Raw genomic sequence first — 24,772 nt, forward strand, 5'->3', positions numbered from 1 at the left:
GATAATGATGTGTTACTGAGCTGTGAGAACTGTGAGCCCAATGGCAAATTTAGGTGTACTTTGGTCTAGAAAGACAGGTGTATCCTTACCAATTCCAGAGCCCACCCAAAAAATACAAAAATACATGTGTTTAGAAAGCTTACAAAAGTTAAAAGCACATAAACTGTTACATCAGCACCAAAGTTTGATTTCACAGCCATCTCAAGGTGTAACATACTTTAAATAAGGTATATGTGTGTTGCATGGCTTTTACTTTAAGGGATTGGATTCAACAATACAACTCACTGATGTAAGGAAATGTAAAGTTCGACAAGGCAATCTGTCAGTGAAACAGCTAGTCTCATTTACCTGAGTATCTGCAAGTCTTCTGTGAGACCCCGGCCACACTAGGGAGCAGCACTCTACCAGAAGACAACATAAGGCAAGACCAAAGTTTCTTACTTTCTGTGCTTTGGCTTTCCAAGTGGAATGATTTAGTTTGTTCATCAGATTGTTTCATGCCTTTAATTCTGCAATGTCATAATAAGGTTATCTTTGAAAGTCAAAGAGCAAATCTATTGCAGTGTTACACGCCACCCCAATCTCTGAGCAGTGCGGAGTCAAGACACCCACAAACTCATAACTATATATACAGAGGCTTCAGGTACAGCCCAACATGTTTCCTTTCATAAGATAAGTGAGTTGCTCTTGGTTGACATTTGCGTGGGTAGCTGGAAATTGACTTCTTTTTTCACTACAAGTTTGTTTCTCTTTTGTGAAAGCGGGCCCTTTCTTTTTTGTTCAGAGCAGATTTGGGTCTTTCAAATTTCAGCGGCGCCCCATGCGAGATCAACATTTGGTGCTCCCCACTTCTCACCTCCCTTTCTGCATGTGCACTGTGTCATAGTTGCGACACCCCCCTCAGCTCAGCACCCAGTGCAGGGGGAACCAGTTGTGCTGCCCCCAATCCACCTCTGCCATCCCTGTTGGCAAGGTACTAGTTGGAAGGGGGATCCGAATTAGGATTGTAATGTTTCCAATAACTCCAGTATAGTGGGTTTTCATACAGGGGAAGTGGCTGTGTGTGTATGTATGAGTTTAGGAATCAGGTGGATATCAAATGCAGCAACTGGGTAAGCTGAAACAGATACATGTTTCATGGGGAATGCACATAAACATCATTTTGTTATATTCTTCTTTTCCACTGAAGTGCATTTATGTATGATAAGTCCAAATAGCTTAAAATGATTTGGTAACCTTCCTAAATCCTGCTACAGGGGCTCTGATGTGTACTTGGGACCTCAAGTGATGAGCAGTTTCCATATGTGCGTAAGCATCCATGTTAAGAGATCACTGTGCACACAAGTAAAGCCTCAACAAAGCTTTGTTGCACTCCTGGTGTAGAAGTTTTATTCCCCTATCACTTTCTATTTAGTGCTGAAAGTGGCTACTTTTGCAATGGGCTAAATTTGTACTCAGGTGTAAGCTCTGCTGAGTCTGGCGGAACTTATGATCAGGTACACATGTATATGATGGCAGCCTAAGGCTGTGTACACTTTACCATTTAACATTTACTCTAGTGTGCTCCCACCACTGGTGTTTGAAATACACAGGGCATTAGGAACAATCCATAGGTATTCTGTAGCTTCTTGAGAAATGCTTTTGTTTGAGGCATTCTTCTTCAAACCAGCTTCCGCCCAACTTGAAGATGTAAGTCACATTCACTTTGCAGTTGAGCTGATGTGTGTACTTTTGAGAGAGGCATTTTGCATGCTCTGATGACAACTTCATGAATAGGAGGAGCTGAGGGGTGCAGTTTGCAGGTACAGGGCAACCAAACAGGTAATGTACACTGGGTGAAAACATCCCTCCCCCTTTCTGGTGTATACAGCAACATCAAACACAACTTGAAGCATTGTAGGGGGAAATGACCTTGTTGTATTTTAAGTTGCTAAAGTGTACGTGGCCTAAGAAACATGCAGTAGAGAATGATTTTTCTGGGTTCTACCACACCTGAAAGTCATAAAGTTGCAGAATTGTGGTGTTTGCTTCCCCCGCCCCAAAGTATACTGTGAACTTCTGCTATCAATGTATTACATCTGTAAAATCTGTTTTTAAAAATTAGTCCAGAAAAGGACATGTACATGAAGGCGCTTATTTGGCTTAAAAAATTGTTCCCTTTAGGATGAGTGCTCTTTATTCAACCTTTCAATGTCAGTTATCATTTTTAAAACAGCTTGACCTGGAAGCATGCAGCTAAAATTGTGGTGACTGTTAATGACAGTTTTATTGGATGCTATGCTTATAGTTCACATTTTGAGGTCTGTATGTAATTGATCTTTCTACCCTACGAGAGAAACACTGCAATAAGTTGGTTGCAGCACCACATTATAGTATAGAGAAATAATAATGATGTCACCTTGAGATTCAAAGATCGTGGAATAGTAATAGTCTCCTAGCTCATTCTCCCAACTGCAATGACCTCTCCAGTACTAAATCTTAACAGTCTCAGCATTATTTTTGAATTATTCATGCTAGCCTTTTCCCTCACTACAAAATCAAGGGAAATGAATGCATCATGCTCAATCAGCTCCACAGGTATTTTGTGTGTGTGTGTGTGTGTATTTTGGTTTTGCTAAAAAGGGGGGGGGGAGAAAGAAATTATAAAGTGGGATGGGTCACATGTCTAGCTGAAACTAGAAGGAGGGGATGGAATGATCTTACATGTAGAAAAGGGCAGAGCACTTTCTGTAATATGCAATATTTATCTCTTTTTGAATCTCTATAAACTCCAGGATCCTGCCTTATGTCTTAATGGATTCTGTTTGTGTAGAAACTCGCACTGGAATTCAAAAAAGTGCCAGCACTTCTGATGTATCCTAATTGTATTTTGCTGTACTGTTTTTGTCTAGAGTGTGCTGATTATCAATTGGGGAATATGTCTAAATAGTTATGTACCTTTATTACTGCACCTTAAAGAAGTACCGTATTCACCATGATTTTCCCCACCCCACCGCTCCTCCATCAATGGTATTGAGCAAAGCTAAGTGCTAGCGAATATAATTGTTTAGCTGGAGTGAGGAGAACAAGAGAAAAAGCAATAGTCCGGAGTATATTACGTACCACTCTGTCCTATAGAGGACTGGGGGGGGGGGATAACTCTTGTTTGTTCTTAAAGGCAGTATGTTGACAACTCTTCTAGTTTATCCAGTCTAGATAATAAGAGGATACAGTTTTATCTGAGTGATGGATTTCATTAAAAAAAAAGAGTGCACATGGGAATAAAATAAAATGCATGTAAATGTAAACTCAGGCAGGTATCCTGATTCATCTGTAGCTGGTGACCTTTAAGTTCATGATGAAAAACAAATGTCAAGCATTCAAAAGACAGGAGTATCCCTGGCTTTGCTGAGGATTTTGTATGCTATCGCACAGACTGTATTAATTTAGTCTGGCATCAATAACCTTGAAATCAGGATTTTGCGCTAAAAATCCAGTTTTATGTTTATTCAGAAAGCAAAGATAAAAGGCGACTTTATTTTAAGGGCCTTTCCAGTGGGAACAGGGCAAACATAATGTAACATTACAGATTTCCACCCCCCAACCCCAACCCCCTTTACCTTGCCATTCAATACTAGCTCCCATAGCAACAGATTTTATATGAATGTCTGGAATCTGATGATCTTCAGGTTGCTTTGCACAGAATTTTAATTATAGCCATGATAAGCTTGTGACGGAATTCTGTAATGCAGCTGCAAATAGAGAGCCGTGGCAGGAAAATGCTTGTGGGGTGAAAGATTTTGATGGCTCTGGTGCTTTCAAAACCTACCAGAGGAGGAAGAACAGTTGTATTAATTGATACAGCATTTGAACAATACTTACCAATAAAATGCCGGTTATGGGGAGATAGATAGATAGATAGATAGATAGATAGATAGATAGATATAGATAGATGATAGATAGATGATAGATAGATAGATGATAGATAGGTGATAGATAGATAGATAGATAGATAGATAGATGATAGATAGATAGATAGATAGATAGATAGATAGATAGATAGATATAGATAAACAGTGGCTACCTTACACTATCCCCAAACTTAACACTTTAAAGAATACTAATATTCACTGGTGGTGTGCCAAAAAGAAATTTCTCCTGCATTCCCGCTGCTGCAATTTTTTCCCCAAAAAAACTCTTTATAAATTAAAGAGAAAAGAAATTGCATCCAAAAGTTATCTAAGGGGAGAGTAAATTTCAGTGAAATTCTCATGGGTGGGGGTGGGCAGGAATTTTCTTGTGCATATTTTACTCTTGAGAGTCTCTCCTTTTCTGATACAAATCATTTCACCAGCACTCTGCACTCTGCTGCCTTCCTGGGTGACCATACTTCAATGAAGTCCAGAGGAAGGCACCCTGAGGTGAACATGAAGCTTTCTCAGGATGAGGGAAGCTGAGTGCCGGAGACATGTTTACTGGAATGGATCTCACACACATAATAATACTTTTCCGAAGTGTTTGACATAATCTTGAAATCCTTGTAACACCCCTATAAGGTAGGCCAGTCCTGTTGTTCCCAAAATTAGATAAGAGAGAGAGGACCCACTCCCAAGAATGAGAGACAACAACTCACCAAAGGCCAATACACACAATGGGGGCTTCCGGTCCATAGTTCATGTTCTGAACCATTTTGCTTGAGCACAGACTGGGCTGGCAGAAGAAATTTTGAAACCTGAAGCCAACCCCAAAATGGTGCGTCGCACCAAAGAAGACGAGGGGAGTGAAGATCTACATCGGGAACAAGGGGAGGGTCAGGGTTACATGCAATGTGTTCCTTGGAAGCAGGAACTGCTACCCAAGGCAGTTGCCTCACCTTGCCTCATAAACAGGCCCCGAAAACAGACTTCCTAGGTCCATCACACTTGGCCACCCCAGAATAAAGCAAGTTCAAAAATGGACACCTATCAAAATTCTAAAGTGTCCTGAAAAAGAAGCAGGAAAAATTGAAGCCTTTTTAGCAATGGAAACTAGTGCGGAATTGGAGGCCAGATTCTGGCACTACACTATTAATGGACAATAGTCTGACAATACTTTGTGTAAAAAGCTAATCAGATCTGGGTTGAGCAAGTACTTTGATGGGAGGGTGTATAAGGATCTCACAGATTGAGGTTCCCTGCTAAAGGGGTAAGTAGAAGAATACCAATGCAGTAAACAAAAAAATAATCATTAATATTACCAGTTTGTAACTGGTGCACTGATTTCTATTGGCTGCCCTGGGCTGCTTTGTGAGGAAGGGGTGTGTGTGTGTAAATTTACTAAATAAATAAGTCATATTTAGGGAGCTAAATGTGTGATCTCTGAATCCTGAAGAAATGCTATCTCATGTACATGTCCATAATGTATATTTTCATTTTTATTCTGAATGCATAATAAGATTCATTTAAACTGGGTAGGAATTACAAATGCACATAGGGAAAATGTGCTCTTTTGTAGTTACATCTACATCGTTTCAATTTGCTGTGTTACTTCTTTGTTCCAGATTTAAAAGAAACACTTTTTACTGTGATGAAGGTAATGCTAAATTTTTGAAGGTGGTGGTGGGGTGGGGGGAAGGCACCCACATGTTGAAAAGAACGACAAGAGCACTAAAACCTCACTGGTTTTAGCCTAATTGAACAACAAACAGGACTGCCTTCACGGCAATTCTCAGCGCTATTAACATATATAGCAGAATATCCCAGCAGGTGGAAGGGAAGTATTTTGCAAACAGACTAGAATGAACTGTTAGATTGGGATGAACCAAGAAACTGAGCATGATTAGACCATGCTTCCCTGTTATTATCACTGCAAAATTAGGTCAATTATATTTTCACCTCCTCTAATCTTCTGTTTGCATCATGATCTGTTCCAGGCAAAAAAAAAAAAGTTTTGCAACTGACTTGAATGAGGCACACACTGGGTTTTATGAGTCTAGGCAATATATCATTAAAACATAGTTTAAGATGCTAACGAAAACAACGAAAAAGCAACAAAATTAGATATTAATGTTGGTAAATATTGTAATTACGGTGAATATCAATGTCACAGATTCAGAACCAACAGAATTATACGATGATTTACTTCATTATCCTTTGATGTAGCTTCGACATACCCACAGTCCTGCTCATAGTTAGGTTACTTAAATTTCATTGATCTTCAAGGGCTGTAAGCAGCCTAATTGTGTGCAGCATGGAAACCGGTGTCTTGAAATTGTGCAGAATCAGTCACTAGCAATATGTTGTGTGTGATATATTTTCCTTTCTGGTGAGACATGAACATGAAAGAGGACCTCTATCAGTTTATAAAGAAGCAAAGTCTGAGTTTTGTTCCAAGTATCGGTGGTCTGAGATAGCATTGTGACTCTTACGTCAGCTCAGGAAGTCTATCCTGGCCATGTGAACTGTCCAGATCCATGGAGCAATCTTGAATTGGCAAGAAGATGGGTTAGATGACCTAATCAGGAATTGTTTCATCTTTTGCTTTCATGGTTTTATGATACCAAGGATTTACGGCTCCAAGTGATTAGAGAGTATTTCAAAGTGTCTTGTGGAATGGTGACAAAAGGGAAATATGCAAGACCAATAAAGAGAAATAAAATCTAAAACAATGCTCTACAGTGTTAAGATTTTTATTATTTTAGAATTGCATTCTAATAGCAAATAGGAAATAGAAATTATTTTGTTGTGATGAAATACACTAGAGGGGCAGGGGGAAAGACCACTAATTCGTTTTACATTGCATTAGCAATAGGAGGAAATTATTGTTGCATCCAAGTAATTAGATGAGATGTAGGGTGAATTCAGAAATTTAGGCCTCACAGAAAAGTTATTGATTTACCTGGAAGAGGTACTCAAACAAAATAAAAATTCTTAATCCCAATAAATATCACTCCCCTCCACACAAAAGGAACCTAAAGAAGAAACTATGCCCTTTGCACTCTACATGAACCAAAATGCCATTCATATGCTGGCGTTTTGAGCAATCCCAGATCCTTGCAGAAGAACCCAGAGTCCAGTGGGCATTAATATTGTGAGCCTCCTGGCAATCCTTTAAAGAAGGGGATGGAGAGGTGGCCCTCAGATGTTTGCCATTTAGTCCCCCAGCTGGTTTCTCCTTCGCAGCCACACACCCTCCTTCCTCTCAAACTTGCATACTGGCATTTCTTCTTCTCCAGCCAACACAGAAAAGCAGCAAACTGCAGGCCTAATCCAGATAAGGGCTAGAGTGGACAGTGGGAGGTAAAATCCCTAGGTAAAAATTCAACATCACGCTGTGACAAACATTCTGTCTGCACAAGCATTTCAGCATGCCAGACCAAACATCCCTCCTCTCCCCCCCTGCAATGTTCTGGGGGTTCCCTTGTCCCCCCTCCAGAGCCAATTTTTGGAGGTGCAAACAAGGAGGAGATGGGGGAAGCCCTGTTCCACAAGTGGAAGGCTTTGCACAGGGCTTCAGCTGAGAGTCCTGCTGACTGAAATAAATGGATCCTTTTTGGCAATGCAAATGGCAGGTGCTGGGTACCCAGTGTGGCTCATGACCACAATGTGCAGTGAATGGATAGTAGATCATATCTGCTGTCCCTGAGCCCATGCCAGGTTCTTAACCTAAATCGAACTCCCAGTACCTGCTAACTGCATTGTAGAAGAGGTCCCTTTAGAGCAAGCAGGAGTTGTCCCCCTCCATCCCCCAATTTGCAATGTGAGACTCCTTTTAAACCACAATGGCTTGGAAGTTACTATGCTTGTACAAAATCTGCCTCCGCGTATGAACCTTTAATTTAATACATTTGGCGTTATTTCATCCCCATAATTTTCTAAGAAAAACAGAGGCACTTAAGAGTGTGATTTATCCAATAATTATCTAGGCATTAACTTCATTAAAAAATACGCTATTTGGCATGCATATAAAGTTAGCCTTCAGCAGACATGATCTCCTGCCCCAAATATGGGAAGAAAATGAAAGGCAGATTGTAGATGGAAGAGAAATATTGTACAGGAAGAGGAAATGTGCATTTTCCCAAGTCAAGCAGGTCAAATCTGCAGGCCCTTTGTAATATAAATGCATCGACACAAACTGGAGGTGCTGGCTTTTGCCCAATACAAATACTATGAAATCAGCAAGATGATGGAGCTAATAAGGGACTACCTGAAACATACACACCAGGCATGGCTGGTTGGGTGGTTTTCCACAAGCCATTAAATTTCCTTGTATCTACCTTATTTTTCTGTGTATTAGATGAGGTTTTTTGACTAAAAAATATTGTCAAAAAACTGGGGTTGTCCAATACACGGGTAGTGGCATGGGGGGGGGGAGAGAAGCGGTGCGCCTGCCAGCCGGTTGATGGGAGTGCAACTTCCCCTGATGCTGCTGAGCACGGGAAATGATCTAGAAAGTGTTTCCTGCCCGCAGCTGGATGGGGAGAGAAGCTCAACAACTTGGGGTCATCTCCCCTCATTTTCTTAAAACTGAGTCCCAAAAATGGGGGGGGGGGGTCTTATACATGGAAGTGGTAGCCAGGGTTGGCAAATTATTTTTCTGGCTGTTGTAATTCACTGTCCTAGATACTGTATGATTTGTATTTTTACAAATACACCACGGACCACCTGAAGCTCATGGATCACTGGTGATCCAGGGACCACAGTTTGGGAATCCTTGGTTCACACTCTGCTGGCATGTTTTAGCATATATTATTTTTGTGTAGAGCATACATGGAGAACTTCTAAGTCCTAAGTCATTTCTTCAGTGAGTAAAATAATACTAATAACAACAATTGCTGTTGTTGTTTAGATATAAGATGGAGGGCACCTGTACTGCTAGTTGTACCTGTGAAAAGGATCTAGGGGTCTCAGTAAACTGTAAGAGTCAAAATTGTGATGCAGCAGTTTATTCTAGGCTGCATCAACAGACGTATAGCATCCAGATCAATCAAAGTAATAGTCCTGCTCTGTTCTGCCTTGGCAGACCATACCTAGAATACTGTGTCCACAATTAAAGAAGGATATTGACAAGCTTGAACGTGTGCAGATAAGGGCCACCAAGATAATAAAGGGTCTGGAAACCAAGTTTTATTGGTAGTGTTTTGTTTTGGGGGGAAATGGTGCTGGTACTACTCACCATTAAGTTGTAAAAGTAAGTGCTACACTTTAAACATTTGGGGGGAAAAAGAGATGCCAGTACTATGTACCCTTGAGTAACCTCAGAAAAAAAGCACTGCTTATGAGGAATGGTTGACATAATTGGGTATGTTTAGCCTGTTAAAGAGGAGACTGAGAGGAGATATGATAGCTATCTTCGAAACTCTAAAGGGCTGTCACATGGAGGATGGAACAAGCTTGTTTTTTCTCGTGCTCTGGGGGGTAGGACTTGAACCAATGGATTCAAGTTAAAGAAAGGATATTCTAACTAAACATCATAAAGAACTTTCTGAAAGCAAGAGCTGTTCAACAGTGGGACAGACACCCACAGGAACCTTCCTTGGAGGTTTTTAAGCAGAGGTTGGATGGCCATCAGCCATGTATGATCAAGTTGAGATCCCTGCATTGCAGGGGGTTAGACGAGATGATCCTCGGGTCCCTTCCAACCCTACAATTCTGTGATTCTAGATTTGTTATTAATCCTTGCCCTTTTGATTAGAGAATACGGAAGTGGACCTAGCCCCATTAACTTGCGCTATGTGATATAAAACTTCAGCGCAGAAAAAAAAGGCAATTATCACAGAGAATGCACAGGACTGCATGGGTCCTTAACATGTCACGGAATGTCAGCCCTTGTGCCATGAAACTCAAGAAAATGATTGGTGTGCAGTGCACAAGCAATTACATCTGTGTAAAATGACTGCACTCACTTTGGAGGGAGGAGGGGGAGCTAACAGGGAGATTTCAGTTTCAAACTCCAAGATGTTTTTTCCCCCCTTCTCCCCCAATACTCCCCGCTCTTTACCCAATTTTCCAGCTGAGCTGACTGAGGCATGAGGAGGTGAAGACGCTTGAGCAAGGTCACCCAGGAAATCAATGAGCAAGGCCTGCTTAGAGCTTCGCTTCCTCGTCACAGCTCTTCTTCTTCCTTTGCCGTGCGGCTGCTGGACTACTCCTTCCACGAAAATTCCCTGTGCTCCAAGTGTTAGCTGCGAGGGAATGACGATAACAACCACAACAAAAAAGTCGCAGATGTGCTCTAAGAACAATTAAAATTAAAGAACGGCACCTTATCCCCCTAAGAATGGAAGGGTTTAATTAGTGTGATAGAGTAAAACATGTTTCAAGAGGTTAATCTTTTGCCACAGTGCAATCGCTATCAGATGGATCTCAAAAGATTCCTGCTAAAAGATAGCACTTTTGTGTGTATGGTTTTGTGTTATTGTTTTTTTTTTTACTTCCATGAACTTGTTTAGAAACAAGAGTTTCTTCTGTCATAATAGTTGGCCTGGGATAAGTAATTCAGGATTCACCCCAACGTGCCATATTATTTACTTCATAATAACCCTGGCAATACACTAGTGAATCTGAGTAGTAATTAATCTTAAAAACAAAAAAAACAGTGGCTCAGCTACCTCTGAGGGGAATAGGTTAATTTTTAAAAAGCTATCAGCACCATTATGCTAACTTTACCAACATCCCCTTCCTTCACAGGATTGATATCAAGCACCCCCAGCTATTCCCATTGCAAATTTCTCCCTCAGTCTAAATTAGGAAACTGGATGAGACAGTGGCGTCTCAATGGACTAAATATTCTGGGTGGTGTCAGAGAAAGAGAGTGGGTTTAGCTACTGGGTAAGAGAAAGCACAAACCTGCAGTCAAAGATCATGCCTCCTTTGGCAAAATCTCAACTCTGAAACAGAATACCCACAAAAGTCCTCATAAACATTTTCATATATATATATTTTACATACCACAGACCTTGAGATAATCTGTAAAAATAACAGGGTATAGAGATTAGTAATGTTTGGCATTCTGTTATGACTCTTAGAATGTATAATACAGGAATTTTACTATAAATGTGTGTTTCATGCATAAACACAACAATGGTAGCAACAAAATACCAGAAATTAAACTGAACAAAATACCAGAAATTAAATTGAACAGAAATTAAATTAAACTCTGGCTAAATAGTTGTTAAGGCTGCAATCCCATAGCACTTACCTGGGAGTGAACCCAACTGAACTCACTTCTGAGTAGACCTATACAAGATTGCACTGCAAATAAAGATTTGGGTGGAAAGCTGAAACTGTGGAATTATCTGACTAGGTAAAATAAACATGTGAAGTTGTTGTTGCCACCAATTTTTGTTTTAGTTTTGGGCTTTGGTTGCCTCTTAGGGCTTCCATATTATTTATTTTCAGTTTTATGAAAGCATACTTCTTTTGGTTATTGCATGTTGATTATGATGTACTGCTTTTCCTGTTCCTAGCCCCTGTGTGAGGCTTTGCCTCAATACTATTTTAGTATTGGCTCCTGGAACTTCTCCTCATTCTTCTATCTTCCCAGAAAGCTTTTCCTGTTCCTACTTTAATCTTTTTCTTTCATTACAAAAGATGGATTGCAAAAAATCTGACATCTTTGTTCATTGAAAAGTTGGAACATTTGTGAACATTCCACACTATTACACCACCAGCTTAGCCAATAGATAGCAGGGGCTTCGCCACTGCAAACTGTATGCAATACTGTAGATATTATAAATGGGGAAATTAGCATTGTCTTGGTGTAGAAATGGAACTGTGAAACCCATAATTTTAATCACATTTGGTTGCATCATTAAGGACTAGATAGGTTCCAAATTATCTATTTACAGCTTTGTGAATGCATGCTTCTGTTGTTTATTGCAAGCATCAAATAATCAATTCTGAATCCTAGGAAAATAAACACAAGGAAACTGATTTTCTTTTGCTCCATATTCATGCTGTGGGGGGGGGCATTCTATGCCTACATTTTGCCATTATTCTTTCTTTTAGAGTTCTGATAAGCTCAAAACAAACACACATTAGTAATTGTTGGCAACCTTCAGCAATAAGGAAGCTACAGCTCATCAGTTCTAATCTAGAGATCAAAGCAATTCGGTGGCAACATAAAACAGTTCTGTTTCAGAATTGACAGGATATTCCTTTAAAAACATAACATCAAACACAAATATGTGAGAAAAGTGATTTTATATTTAAAGATGCAGCAGTGGTGGGTAGGGAAGGAGATGATGCTGGTAATTTTTACAGTTGGAAAAATACTTTATGTGCCCATTTTTACTGGTAATAATAATTCACACTGATCCAGCAGCCACGCTACATGCGATATAATCATCCTGCAGACATGAAACATCTTTTCCATGCACCCAAGCTCAGTCAAGATCCCAAGGAAGAGGCAAAAGAGGCTTCCATGCTATGCATAGGTAAAGGGACCCCTGACAGTTAAGTCCAGTCGCAGATGGCTCTGGGGCTGTGGCACTCATCTTGCTTTACTGGCCAAAGGAGCTGATGTTTGTCCGCAGACAGTTTTTCCGGATCATGTGGCCGACATGACTAAGCCGCTTCTGGCAAACCAGAGTAGCACACGGAAACGCCGTTTACCTTCCCGCCGGAGTGGTACCTATTTATCTACTTGCACTTTGACATGCTTTCAATCTGTTAGGTTGGCAGGAGCTGGAACCGAGAAACGGGAGCTCACCCCATCGTGGAGAATCGAACCGCTGACCTTCTGATCAGCAAGCCCTAGGCTCTGTGGTTTAACCCACAGCGCCACCCGCGTCCCTAGGTTATGCATAGGTTGCTACTATTTCAGGCAAATGAAGAGACTGGCATGTATGGTGCAGCAGATGTATACTAAGCCAAATGCTCATGAGCAAGGCCATAAACGTCACCATGTGGAAGATAATGCAAATCATGCAGTATAATTCTAGCACCTAGAGTCAGGATGAACAAGGGTGCACCTACAAAAATCTGATGTCAGCCTGCTGGGGCAAATGGCGGGCAGTAGGAGCTCAGCCTGAGGTGCCCAGTCACCTGCTGGTGCTGAGCTTAGTATAGCAGATTTAACAGTAACCTTGACAGTCTGCTTGAATGAACCATTATACATCAGTGCTAATCATGCAGTGCTTGAGAAGGAATTAATTCTAGTTCAAGATCATTATATCAGTAAAGGAACCAGCTGCATTTCAAACTCATCCCTTTACAAAATGAACCAGTTCAGTTCAAGTTCATCCAAATTAACTTTTTAGTTCATAAAAAGTTTATCCTTGCATATATATTTTTCTGGCATTCAGAATGTTATAGTTGCTGTGCTGAAGAGTAATGCAGTGCTTATTGCATATGCAAAGCTCTACACTAAAGATATAAACAAGTTTAAACTATGAAATAAGGTTTGCAAGTATAGACTTATGCAAGTATGCAAACTTACCTGCGAGTTAGCTGCTCCACTGAACATAGTGGGTCAACATGGATCTGCCAATCAGTTTATTCTGGTTTCGGGAAATAGGGTCCTGAAAATGCAATGTGTCAAAAACAGTTTTATCTTCTATATGACCAGCAAGCTCCTATAATTTTCAAAGCGTTCTTTTGCCTTTCTCACACTACTTACATGTTCACATTTTTATCAAAACCATTAGTACAATAAGCTTCATTCTGCCCCTCTCAACATATTCATTTTCCTTCTCATTAGCTATGGACCCAATTTTTCTTCAGTCAACCATAATACTTAAAAAAAAAAGATTCTGGACTTTTTTATTGCTGTCCATTGATGTTTTATTAATTTTCTCTGTAGAATACTGGCATTATGGAACAATTAAGAGTAATATCAGCTTTCTATAGCCTGGAGCATTTTGGAAAGTCTCTTGCTGTTTTACAGGACTAGAATGAGAACAAGTCTATAAAAAGAACATTATCTTAAATATCATATGGGTTTCTGGCTTTTTTATTTTCAGAAGATGTCTTTTTGTCGGTGTCAAATATGGCAACAACTAACACCAGATACAAACCACTGAAGCCAGTTTATGTGCACTTAAATAAGATATCTGAATGTAGGATGCATTTATGTAAATGTCAAACCATTTTGACAACTGGGTTCTGGGTTCATGTTGTCAGCTGGTAGCTTAATGTTCACTTGCAGCCAATCTACACAGCCAGGATGGGAAATCTGTGTTTCTCCAGATGTTGGAACTCCATCTTCCATTAGCCCAAGCCAGCATGATCGGTGGTCAGGCATAAGGACAGTTGTAGTCCAACGACATCTGTTAGGTCCTCATTCATAATGTGATGATCATCTTAACTTCCCTAGCTGGTAATAAGTGTCAGGTGCTGTTTCAGTTTCTGATAGGAGGTCACTGACTGATTGCAGTATTTTGAAATATTTGAGTATGCAGATATATGGCTCGATTATAGCTGGAGGCAGCTGGCAGGCCAAAAGACAGTCATATCCACCACCCTATATTAGATCTCCAGAGAATGATATTCCTGCTTCCCTTGATACCACAGCCCCTTTGTTTTCCCCTCACTTGCCCCTCTCTCTGGCTGGAATGATGGTGGTTAAGGGCGAGTTATCGTATCCAACTATTTTTTAACCTTCATGGCCCATTACCTGTAATTTCGCTAACAGGAGATGTGCCTTACAATTTTGCCACAGATCATCAAAGATTATCTGGCCCCATTGTCCCTCTTCCATCCAAACCCAAACCTTATTGGAATAATTCACTCAGCTGATTGGTAAAAGTTGCTTCATTGACAAGAAGAAACTTGTAGTTCCTCTGTGGTACAATAATATCAAAGCGGCATTGGAGAGTTATTATTAGTGTGTCTGTATGCATGCATGCGTGATTAGAAAGGCAAATAAATAATTTCAAGAAACTGTCCTCACAGACATGTAAGCATGAAATCCAGAGCAAGGCAAAATGTATTTTAAGGTTAATAATGTGAGAAGAAATGTGTGAATAGCACAGTATTTAGTGGCAAACTCTCACTCTTGTGCTGTTAAATGAAAACTATAAGCTATGAATAAACATAAGGCATAGTCTTGAACACTGTAATTCATTTTATAGCTGCTTTCCCACAATGTGTGGTACTGGAAGCCATCCTTAGGCTGCAGTCTTATGCTCACTTACCTGGGAGCAAATCACATTGAACTCAATGGAGATGTTTTTTCCCCCAGTAGCCATACAAGTGATTGTGCTATAAATTGGGGGAAGGTGTGGGTTTGTTTGTTTTTTAAAGCATGATCTTCAGCAAATTAATCTGCTATTTTACTTTTAAAATAATATTTTGCACCTTCTCAGAAGCGGTTAGCTTGAAATGCAGTTTCTTCACAAGGAAAGACAAGCTAACGTAATGCAACTGGGGGTGTTGTTGGGCCAAAGGGTGCAACTCCCACGGCATTTATATCTTGCATATCACAGCAGCTTTCTCCCTTCATATTTCGGAATTGTAAAAGACGGGCAAAAAAAGAACTCCTATCAAAAGAAGAGACACTGAAGACATTCATAAACATCTAGACAGAGAATTGCATTTTCAACAAGAGAACCTCAATAGTTAAGGCTACATTTGGGACACTGCTATGACCATCTTATTTTCTCATTATGCTGTCAGAGTTGGAATTCATGTCAGGTTTTGAAGCCATTGAAACAAAGGGTACTTTCATAAACATCCATTTCATAAACTACAGCATATCTAATTCTTTTCAGCTCCGAATGCAGAGTTGAACATAGAGCGTGTGGTCTACAGAGAATTTGCCTGGAAAACATAAAACAATCTACTAGGTAAGTTGGGAAGCTGTTGACATAGGAAATGGAAATGGAAATTTGCTAGTAGTCTCCTATATCTATAGTTTTATACTCTACTTTGCCTGATGCTTGCTGATTGGAGCAGTATATCTTGATGTTAGTATCCCATTTCAGAAATATTCTGACATTATCTACTTGGCAGTTTGAAAAATAGTATAAAACTCCCAATGTATTTGAGTACATGTTTCAAAACAGCAATTGCAATATCCATTTCCACTGATGCAAGAGGCATGTTAGTGCCCACTTCAAGTAGCTGCATTCCTCAGACAGCAGTATGTGCTCGATTTGAAGGAGGGGTGCTCTTAAAGCATAACTTTTTTAAAAACAACCACCACCACAACCAGAATTGACTAGATTTATTTTCAATGATTCTTGGTAAAGCAGAGGAGATAACAAATCTTGCCAAGCATAATTGCTGTCTCCTCTCTGACCCAAAAAGTGTGCACATTAACTCCAATAGGATTTATACATTAAAAGTGCCAGTGCAGATTTATTATTTCAGGAAAACATACCAAATTGCACTTTGCAAACCACTCTCTGTTTACAGTCGTAATGGAGCAAACATTTCAACCAAAACATCTGCCTGACATCACAATGGGCAACTACAAATCTTAATTCCCCACTCCACCTTCATATTATCCAGCAGTTTGAGGTAGGTGGGTGGGTGGGGGGAAATACCTGTTTCTGTGATGTCACAAAGCACCTTGTTTTCCAGTTCTTGGAGCTGGTCTTAAAAATGATGTGGGGTAACATAACACAACAAGGAGGGGGAATCTGCTGCCTGCTTGTTCTGGGGCAGCAGAGGGCAAGGCACATTCTTTAAAACAGCCTTCACCCAAACTAGCATGCCAGTGGGAGTTGGCGAATGCTGCTTTATTGCTGTTTTTCTTTTCTTTTTTTAAAAAAAAGGAGCCTTAAAAGGGAATGCGGCACTGCTGCGAGAACATGTAGTCCACGAGTGGAGAACTTCAGACCCAGGGTCTGAATGTGGTCTTGCAGGCCACTCTATCTGGCCCTCAGGATTCTCTTCAGGCTATACCGCCTCTCCCTATGCCAGGCTCCTCCCCAGTCTGTTCCATGCCCTCGTCAAGTGCTTTGAACTGTGGTAATGCCTCCTGCTCACTTGCCTGCATGGATCTCTGACTTGGGTCTAGGTGGAACACACACTATTATACAAAGGTTTCCCCACCTTACCCACATTTTTGGCTGTCCTCCACCCCTGCTTCTCTCCCCTGTCCACCACTGACATGCAGCTCTCAGAAGGTTGCCCGCAACGTAGCCCTCACGCTGAAAAATGTTCCCCACCCATTTAAAAAGTATAAATACTATCTGAGGGTTATCACGGATAAGCACACTCGTCCTCCACCTGCAAAGCCTTTTAAAGGGAAAACAACTCCAAAAGCCCAACAGGCACGAGCGTTTCAGGACAGGAAGGAATGTGCATTGATTGTCACTATTGACAGAAACCCTGACAGCTAAACAACTATGCATGTGATACCATTAAACACACACACACACACACACACACACACACACACCTGACAAGTTGAGTGCAAAATGCCACAAGACCAATTATTAAGCAGCTTGTATGTTTGAAAACTGGCCACTTTAGGCTGCCATTGTTATGGGCCAAGAAGCAGATTGTGATTCCATCTGCCTTCCAAACAGTGCAAGTGAGTACAGTAGACCTTTGCGTCGACTGCCAGTGTTTGGCAACTCTCTCTTTTTGTTTTCTTTCTTGTCCTTTTCTTTTCAGTTTGGCAGCCTTCTGCCAATCTATATACTGTGGGCCCATGCAAACCTATTTCCTCTGTTTTCCTTTGATTCACTTGCTTTAAGCACAGGAGAAGGGAGTGACCACTGCAACTTTGCCTTTCCGGCCCTGTTGTTTTTGGAAAACATTCAAGCCTTTTAAATATTGGCTTGGTGAGCTTTGCCATGATAAAGCTGGAGGAGAACCTCTGATCTAACAGCACCACAATCACATGGAAAAATAGGAGTATGAACCATTGTTCCTTCATCTTACTATTATAGCTATAGTGATGCGCAGTCTTAGGGAATGTTACTAGGTTTTTGTCCAGAAAATCATAAACAGAAGCCATGTTCATGTGGATGATACCCCTTTTACATGCCTTCTATGCTGCCTGGATGTTTTAAGATACATACACAAGTACAAATGGAAGGATAGTATTTGTGAATTTAAGGCAGAATGCATATAGAGGGTGATCCCTACAAAAGAGGCCCCGTGGATACAGAGTACACATGTTCCACGGAGCCTCTTTTAAAAGACTCACCCTGTACATTTTGGGACCATTTCTGGATGTTTGTGCTACTTATAGTTTGGATTACCATGATTAGCAAAGCATGGTTGATTTACCATGATTAGCAAAGCATTTGCCAGTGCATTAGGTTGGTAATGCATACAAGGTCAGTAAGATGATACCAAGATTTTTCCAATAAAAAGTCATTAGCTGACCCACTTTACATCTTCTGCTCTCCAAGCTCAATAGAGTACCTGTTCTTTCTATCAAACTCATATCATGCATGACAGAGGAAATTCGGATTTGTGGTTGATCTGGACAACTCCTTTGGTGGTCTAAATTTTTAACCACCTGTTGGCAGAGAAGTGATTTATAAATTTTAAAAACAAAATAAAGACTATTTCTTGTCTTTCTTTTTTTTAAAAAAAATCAAACTTCTTCCTTCTCTTCTTTGCCTGGCCATTTAATATACTTTGACCAAAGTCACCACAAAGGCTGTGTATATATAACACAAGTGTCACAAACGAGATCCTTTCAGAAACAGGAAGTAAAAGTGTTCAGCTTAAACTTTGTAAACAACTCCAATGAGATTTAAATAAAAAATCAAAAATCTATGTATCAAAAATTTCCCACCTTTAATATGCAACTCTTTGTTAAACAGTTACTATTAAATACCGACCTGGAATCTGCTGGCAACAGTCCCAGCCTTTGTTCTCATAAGGAAGTAAGCTTAGCGCTGTTGGGAATATTATGCCAAATGTGCTCCTGAACTTGGGGGAAATGACTGTTTTGTATTTTGAGCTGTATTATGCTAAGTGAATTCTAAATCCTAGTGTTAATAATAAATAACCAGTGGCAGTTGCTATCTTAAAACACACAAATGTGGAATGCAATTAAACCTAACCTGTACAAAAAGCCCCGTGTAAATTGTAGGCTAACTTAAATTTCACTTATCTTCCCTGCTAAATGGTTCTTCCCCAACAAAACACTGCAAGGCTGCCCTTTCACCACCACCCTACAGCAATAGGGTGGCACATTTTAATGGCACAAAGAGGCTTTATCAAGCCTTACTCCCTCTATTTTATATAATCCAACAATTGGCTCAGGAAGGACGGACAACCTACCAGTATGAGAACATCACCCTGAAAATTATTTGTGCACAACCCAAAACCGCAATCCTATCTATCCTTACCTGGGAGTCAGTGTGACTTGCTCTTGAGTAAGCATACTTTGGACTGGCCTGTTAGTCATTTGAGAGAAGTGTGATTAAGTTCAGCAGAGCTCTCTGGTGGTAAGAGAGAGGGAACCTTCATAGAATCACAGAGTTGGAAGAGACCACAAGGGCCATCGAGTCCAACCCCCTGCCAAGCAGGAAACACCATCAGAGCACTCCTGACTTATGGTTGTCAAGCCTCTGTTTAAAGACCTCCAAAGGAGACTCCACCACACTCCTTGGCAGCAAATTCCACTGTCGAACAGCTCTTACTGCCAGGAAGTTCTTCCTAATGTTTAGGTGGAACTTACAAAATCTTCTGAAAGTCAATCCTAATAGAGGCTTCTTGATTCATGTATCTGTGTCAAAGTATATATTTAAAACTTAGAATAGTACATGGTCTTCCTTTATAGACTAAGGAACCAGACGTATAAATAGCCTGATCAGGGGGTTTTCCATATGTATATTTAACTTTGTGTTCTAATAATTTCTTGCAACAAGAGCTCTGAAGTTAAAGGAAAGCATTAAATGGACAAATCTACAATAAAATATCAGCATTATTTAATGGCATTAAAAGAAAACTGGGTTCTTAGCTGTCTTATCAGCTCTGTCTACTACATCATATTTTAGTGAACTTTTATAGTGGTAGACAGTGCTACAGCAACTTGATTATTTTAATACTGATCCACCCCAAGACTTTCCAGATTCAATCAACACGATCCACAGAGGAAGGCTACCTGTTCAGCTGATATACACATTTAGATAGGGATACGCATTTTGGTGTGTATTTGGTTCCCATTCAACCTGATAGCTCTATGTGATGTGCATCTCCACTGGCTGGATGTGAGAGAGGACAGGGCTTCTATGCCTTTAATAGCTGTGTAGAAGATAGAATTTCAGTGGGTATAACTTACATCACAAGTGCTTCTACATAGCCATTCCCTGTGCTACATGACTATTAAAGGTGTAAGAACCCAGCGTTCTTTTGCATCTCTCTGTCCTACTCCATCTAGATCCACTAGTCCAGCATATGAAAGCATAATTGACAGTGCACACCTATGCATGCCTACTCAGATGCAAGCCACATTGCATTCAGTAGAACTGATTCAAAGGTAAAAAATGGATCTGAAGCTGGATCAGGGCCAGTGTCAGTTTTCCTTACAGAATAATGTCTGTGTGCAATTATAATTTGAGAATGTGCTCTTGGTATGACAGAGAGGACCGGTAGAGAAATATTGAAAACAAAACTTGCAGGACTCAATAAAACGAGTTCTTTCTGCTGTGAGTGAAGCAAAGATATGCTGAGAGTCTATGGTTTCTTGATGAAATACCTTGTAAATCCTGCAAAAGAAAAGAAAAGAAAAAACAGCTAGAACAAGCCAATTTCACATAGTGGGGCCTTTGCCAGAAACATGCTATGAGGGCCTCAAGTGTTAGCTTTCTACAGCTTCCATTACCCTGGCAAAACAAACAAAGATATATTGATTGTGTGTGGGTACCATTTATTTATTTGTTTGTTGGTTTTTTTTGCAGAAAATTTCAAAAGGAAATGAAAAATGGCCTGATTAGTCTCCCACTCAGTGTAAATCAAGGGTAATGTCACTAGTTTAATCAATACAAACAGTAAAATGTAAAGAACAACATAACCTATAAACTAAAACTGGAATAAAGACCGGAATTATTTATTTTACCAGGAGAAAGATGGGGAGGAAAAAACGCACACCCCTGAATGCCTATGAAGAATTAGAATGCATTGTTGGAATTCTTACTGGTGACAGGAACAAAAATAGTGGAATTTATCAGAGTTACATAATCTATATTTTCCACCAGAAAAAGCTGTATTTTACCAGACTAATAACTATTTGGTCCTTAGGCTGAAATCTCTCACCCACGTATACATCCTAGGGAGTAAGCCCCATTGAACAAAGTTGGACTTGCTTTCCAGAAAAGATGAATAGGGTTGTGCTATAAGTTTACCAAGGCTGGAATCCAAAGAACCACACAGGCAGTGTAATCCTGTACATGCATATGTGGAAGTGAGCTCCTTTAAACCCCATGAGGTTTAATTTTGAGGAGACATACATAGGTCATGCAAGGTGCTTGAGCTAGCCTAGTGGAAATGTAGTGGTGTTCTTAGAAGAAAAGACCCTGTCACCCTGACCATTTTGTAAACTGCTTCTGAAAATGCCTAGGATGAGGTCCACTGGTAGAAAAAAAAATTGTATAAAATTGCTCTTGGGCTTACATAATTTGTTTTGCTGTTCTTTGGAACCTGGCCTAATACAGCGTCACGTGGACACAATCTGGAAGCAGTGAGTGATGGTGGGTTTGGATGTGGGAAACCTAAAGCTCAAATCCTCGCTCAGACATGGAACTCACCATCTATCAAATTCATTTGCAGCCCAGGGTTATCATGATAAAAAGCTGCTCTGTGCTCCATGAATGAAAGATGGGGTACAAATGTAAGAAATTTGATGGGGATGCAAATATGGCTGCACCCAGACTTTGGAACTCCCAAGAAAGACTAGCCTGGCACCCTCCTTATTGTCCTTCTGCCTGCAGGTGAATATTGTTTTATTCTGACAGGCTTTTGAGAACTGACTGTTTTTATGGAAACTGTTTTTTATAGTGTTGTGCTGTTTTTAATATCTGCATTTTAATAATTTGTTTTTATATTGTTTTAATTCTGTTAAACTTTAAGAACTTTTAAACTATTTCTTAGCTTTCTGTGTTTTAAAGGTAAAGGTAAAGGTACCCCTGCCCGAACGGGCCAGTCTTGACAGACTCTGGGGTTTGTGCGCCCATCTCACATCTATTGGCCGGGGGCCAGCGCTGTCCGGAGACACTTCCGGGTCACGTGGCCAGCGTGACAACGCTGCTCTGGCGAGCCAGAGCCGCACACGGAACGCCGTTTACCTTCCCGCTGGTAAGCGGTACCTATTTATCTACTTGCCCCCGGGGGTGCTTTCGAACTGCTAGGTTGGCAGGCGCTGGGACCGAGCAGCGGGAGCGCACCCCGCCGCGGGGATTCGAACCGCCGACCTTTCGATCGGCAAGCCCTAGGCGCTGAGGCTTTAGCCCACAGCGCCACCCGCGTCCCTTCTGTGTTTTACCCATGTTTAATTTTTTTGTAAACCACCTTGACTCTCAGCTGTGGGGAAAATGTGAGATATAAACAAACAAACAAATAAGAACTTTTGACATTCCTTATTTATATCCCTGTATTGCTAAAGAGCAAAATTTGACATCTGAGTAGACATGTTGAGGACCATGCTGCACACATATATATAAAGAGGATGCAAGTGATCTGCTTTGTTCCAAAATAATAAATAAGTCTTTCTAAATATTTGCGCGCATATAGATATATATGGTACCAATAATTTCCTTGAAGTTATTCTGAAATGTGCTACGTTTCCCATATCTATCACATAATGGATAGCGCTCTTCAATATTCAGTGATGCAAATTATTTGCTAAATTTCAAAAACAATTGTTACAAACTATTCTGTGCTTTTAATCATTGATTTTAATCATTGATTTACCAACTCAGTGTTTTTTTAATGAAGCCAAGATTAACATGGACTTTTACATTCAGCAAAAGCAAAAAATCACGCCTGTCATTATTCTGAATTGCATCAAAAATCATGTCACCCATAGTGAGTGCTGAATTAATCATTTGACTAAATTATAGAGCCTGAATGAAGCTCACAACTGCATGGGCCATGTAGCTCAATCCTAGTCATCCTTACATGCAAGGAAGATCACTACTATTATTCTATGCATTGTATGGGCTGAAACTCAAGAGGTGGTGGCTTCCAAAAGGCCTCCCATGAGGTCACTGCTGAGGGTTGGAACTGGGGACTTTCCAACTCTCATTCTTAGCTGGAAAGTCCTGGAAGACCTGTTCCCTGCCTGGCAGGCCTTTCCCACCTGGCCTGGGAAGGCAGAGCCCTGACTGACTCCCGCTACAAAAACTGAGGCTGTTGAACAGACTTGAACAGGCTGAAAGGTTCACCTGCTAGATTTCTGCCTGGAACTCCAGGAATCTTGCATCTTGGTGAATGTGGTGTCTCCGGGGTGGAGTGCAACACTATTGTTTAGCTCAGATCATTCAAATGAAGACTTCTTGTGTGGAAAGGAAGAAATGCAGGCCCAAGCCACAAAGAAAACTGTGCCCTGCCTAGGACACAGCTCAGTAAAGCTTTCAATTTTAGGTCTGATTCCTGGAATATGGAGTGCTTTCCCCTCATCATGGAGCAACTGCAGTTGGTCCCTGTTTCCAACACGGTTTACTTAAGCATATTCAGAGTTAGGCTGTATACATATTTACTCCAGCTCCAATATGCTCCCACTATTGATGTTTGAAGCCAATTACACAATGACATTAGCCACAATCCATCTGTAGCCCATGGCTTCTTGAGAAATACTCCTGTTTATGATGTGCTTTTCCTCAAACCATCTGATTTCCAAACTGCAGTTAAGCTGAGGTGTGTACATTTCAGACAGCTGTTGTGCACGCACAGATGATACGTTCAGTGAACTAGACTTTGACACTGTAAAACAAATTAGGTCACCCACTCAACATGATATAATGTACATAACTTTAGGCATACCAAAGCCCATTGAGTCTCGAAAACTCTGCTTCAAAAAGCCATGTCCATCTTCTGGAATGTACATGTGGCTGACACCCTCCCCTTTTCATTTCTACCAGGCAAAGGTAACTGGTAAACATTATGGCTTGCCAGTAGTTGTAATATATTTTTTAGTATTTCTAGAACTGTCCATGTACTTTTTATTTTATAGAAGAAAGGCTAGTAGCAAACAGCCCTTCATTACATGATTGTACAGTACTATTAATTAGGGTTGCCCCCTTTAAAAAACAAAAAGCCCTTGCTCTCTTACGTTTCAACAGCTAATATACAAAACTTGAACTGATGGAAGTGTTCTGCTCACTTATTTTCATGCCAGCAAGAACATCAGCACATGTATTCAACAACATAGGAAGCAATTAAAGGTACAGGTGTCCAATAAACTGATGGTGATAATAATACTTAAAGTTTGTACAGTGCTGTGCAGTGTTTCATATGAAAAATCTCTTGATAAACTTCATTGCTCTCTTTTTTCACAAGTCAATTTTTAAAGTAACAGGAAGGAAATTGAGGTAAAATATGTCCCTTTTGGCACCCAGATCACGGACCCTCTAGAGGCCAGTCTAAGAACCCCTGCCCCATATGGCTGATTATGAAGGACCTGCCCCCAACCGGATTTCACATCACAAACCAAAACAGAACCAAAACACCAAATGCCTTTGAGAATAAACAGGCTACCTCCCCGCAAGTCACAGTGGTACCTACCCAAACTTATTGGGAAAGATGCTTTTGGAAAAGTGCAGCCTCTTCTCTGAGCTTCCGTATAGTGGAAGCCTGCTTGGCTTCTCGGTCAGACATAAGATGTGATAAACTGGAAACCTATTCTGACACACACACACACACCCAAACTACAGCCAAAAAGAGTAGAGGAATGATGTACC

The 24,772-nt window shown here is 40.5% G+C and overlaps 2 protein-coding genes across 11 annotated transcripts in view; one reads left to right on the forward strand and one right to left on the reverse strand.

The window, feature by feature from the left end:
* Positions 1-329: 329 nt before the first annotated feature.
* On the reverse strand, positions 330-24,764 carry LOC309532540 (uncharacterized protein). 9 transcript variants are annotated; one of them, XR_014219902.1, is made up of 7 exons: positions 24,145-24,764; positions 13,399-13,480; positions 10,908-10,925; positions 9,958-10,141; positions 4,613-4,767; positions 3,600-3,804; positions 330-509 (listed from the first exon to the last, which is right to left on the reverse strand). XR_014219902.1 is itself a non-coding variant. In XM_082222952.1 (6 exons), exons 2-6 carry the CDS (start codon positions 13,423-13,425, stop codon positions 3,691-3,693), a joined length of 498 nt encoding a protein of 165 aa, XP_082079078.1. In that variant the 5' UTR covers positions 13,426-13,480; positions 24,145-24,764; the 3' UTR covers positions 3,596-3,690. The 9 variants fall into 9 exon arrangements, 4 of the variants coding, with proteins under 4 accessions (XP_082079078.1, XP_082079079.1, XP_082079080.1 ...); XR_014219901.1 differs by lacking the exon at positions 4,613-4,767; XM_082222952.1 differs by lacking the exon at positions 330-509 and having other exon boundaries at positions 3,596-3,804.
* Positions 19,898-24,772, forward strand: part of MGMT (O-6-methylguanine-DNA methyltransferase) — a 189,498-nt gene continuing 184,623 nt past the window's right edge. The window contains exon 1 of one of the 2 annotated variants that reach the window (XM_082222944.1): positions 19,898-20,355. In XM_082222944.1, the coding sequence (XP_082079070.1) occupies positions 20,195-20,355 (161 nt within the window). In that variant the 5' untranslated portion in view covers positions 19,898-20,194. The remainder of the gene's footprint in view (positions 20,356-24,772) is intronic. The other variant, XM_082222942.1, reaches the window with a different exon arrangement.

Source organism: Podarcis vaucheri, assembly GCF_965113315.1.
Source record: "Podarcis vaucheri genome assembly, chromosome: 5".
Taxonomy (NCBI): Eukaryota; Metazoa; Chordata; class Lepidosauria; order Squamata; family Lacertidae; genus Podarcis; species Podarcis vaucheri.

Excerpts from the sequence above, each read along its gene's own strand:
- LOC309532540 (XM_082222952.1), bottom strand. The coding sequence starts at position 13,425 with ATGTTCAGTGGAGCAGCTAACTCGCAG. Across the intron at positions 4,768-9,957 it reads CAGCTCAGCTGGAAAATTGG|ATCTTCACTCCCCTCGTCTT; the intron begins GTAAAGAGCGGG and ends TTCCCGATGTAG. Across the intron at positions 3,805-4,612 it reads ATTGTGTGTATTGGCCTTTG|GTTTTGAAAGCACCAGAGCC; the intron begins GTGAGTTGTTGT and ends CTCCTCTGGTAG.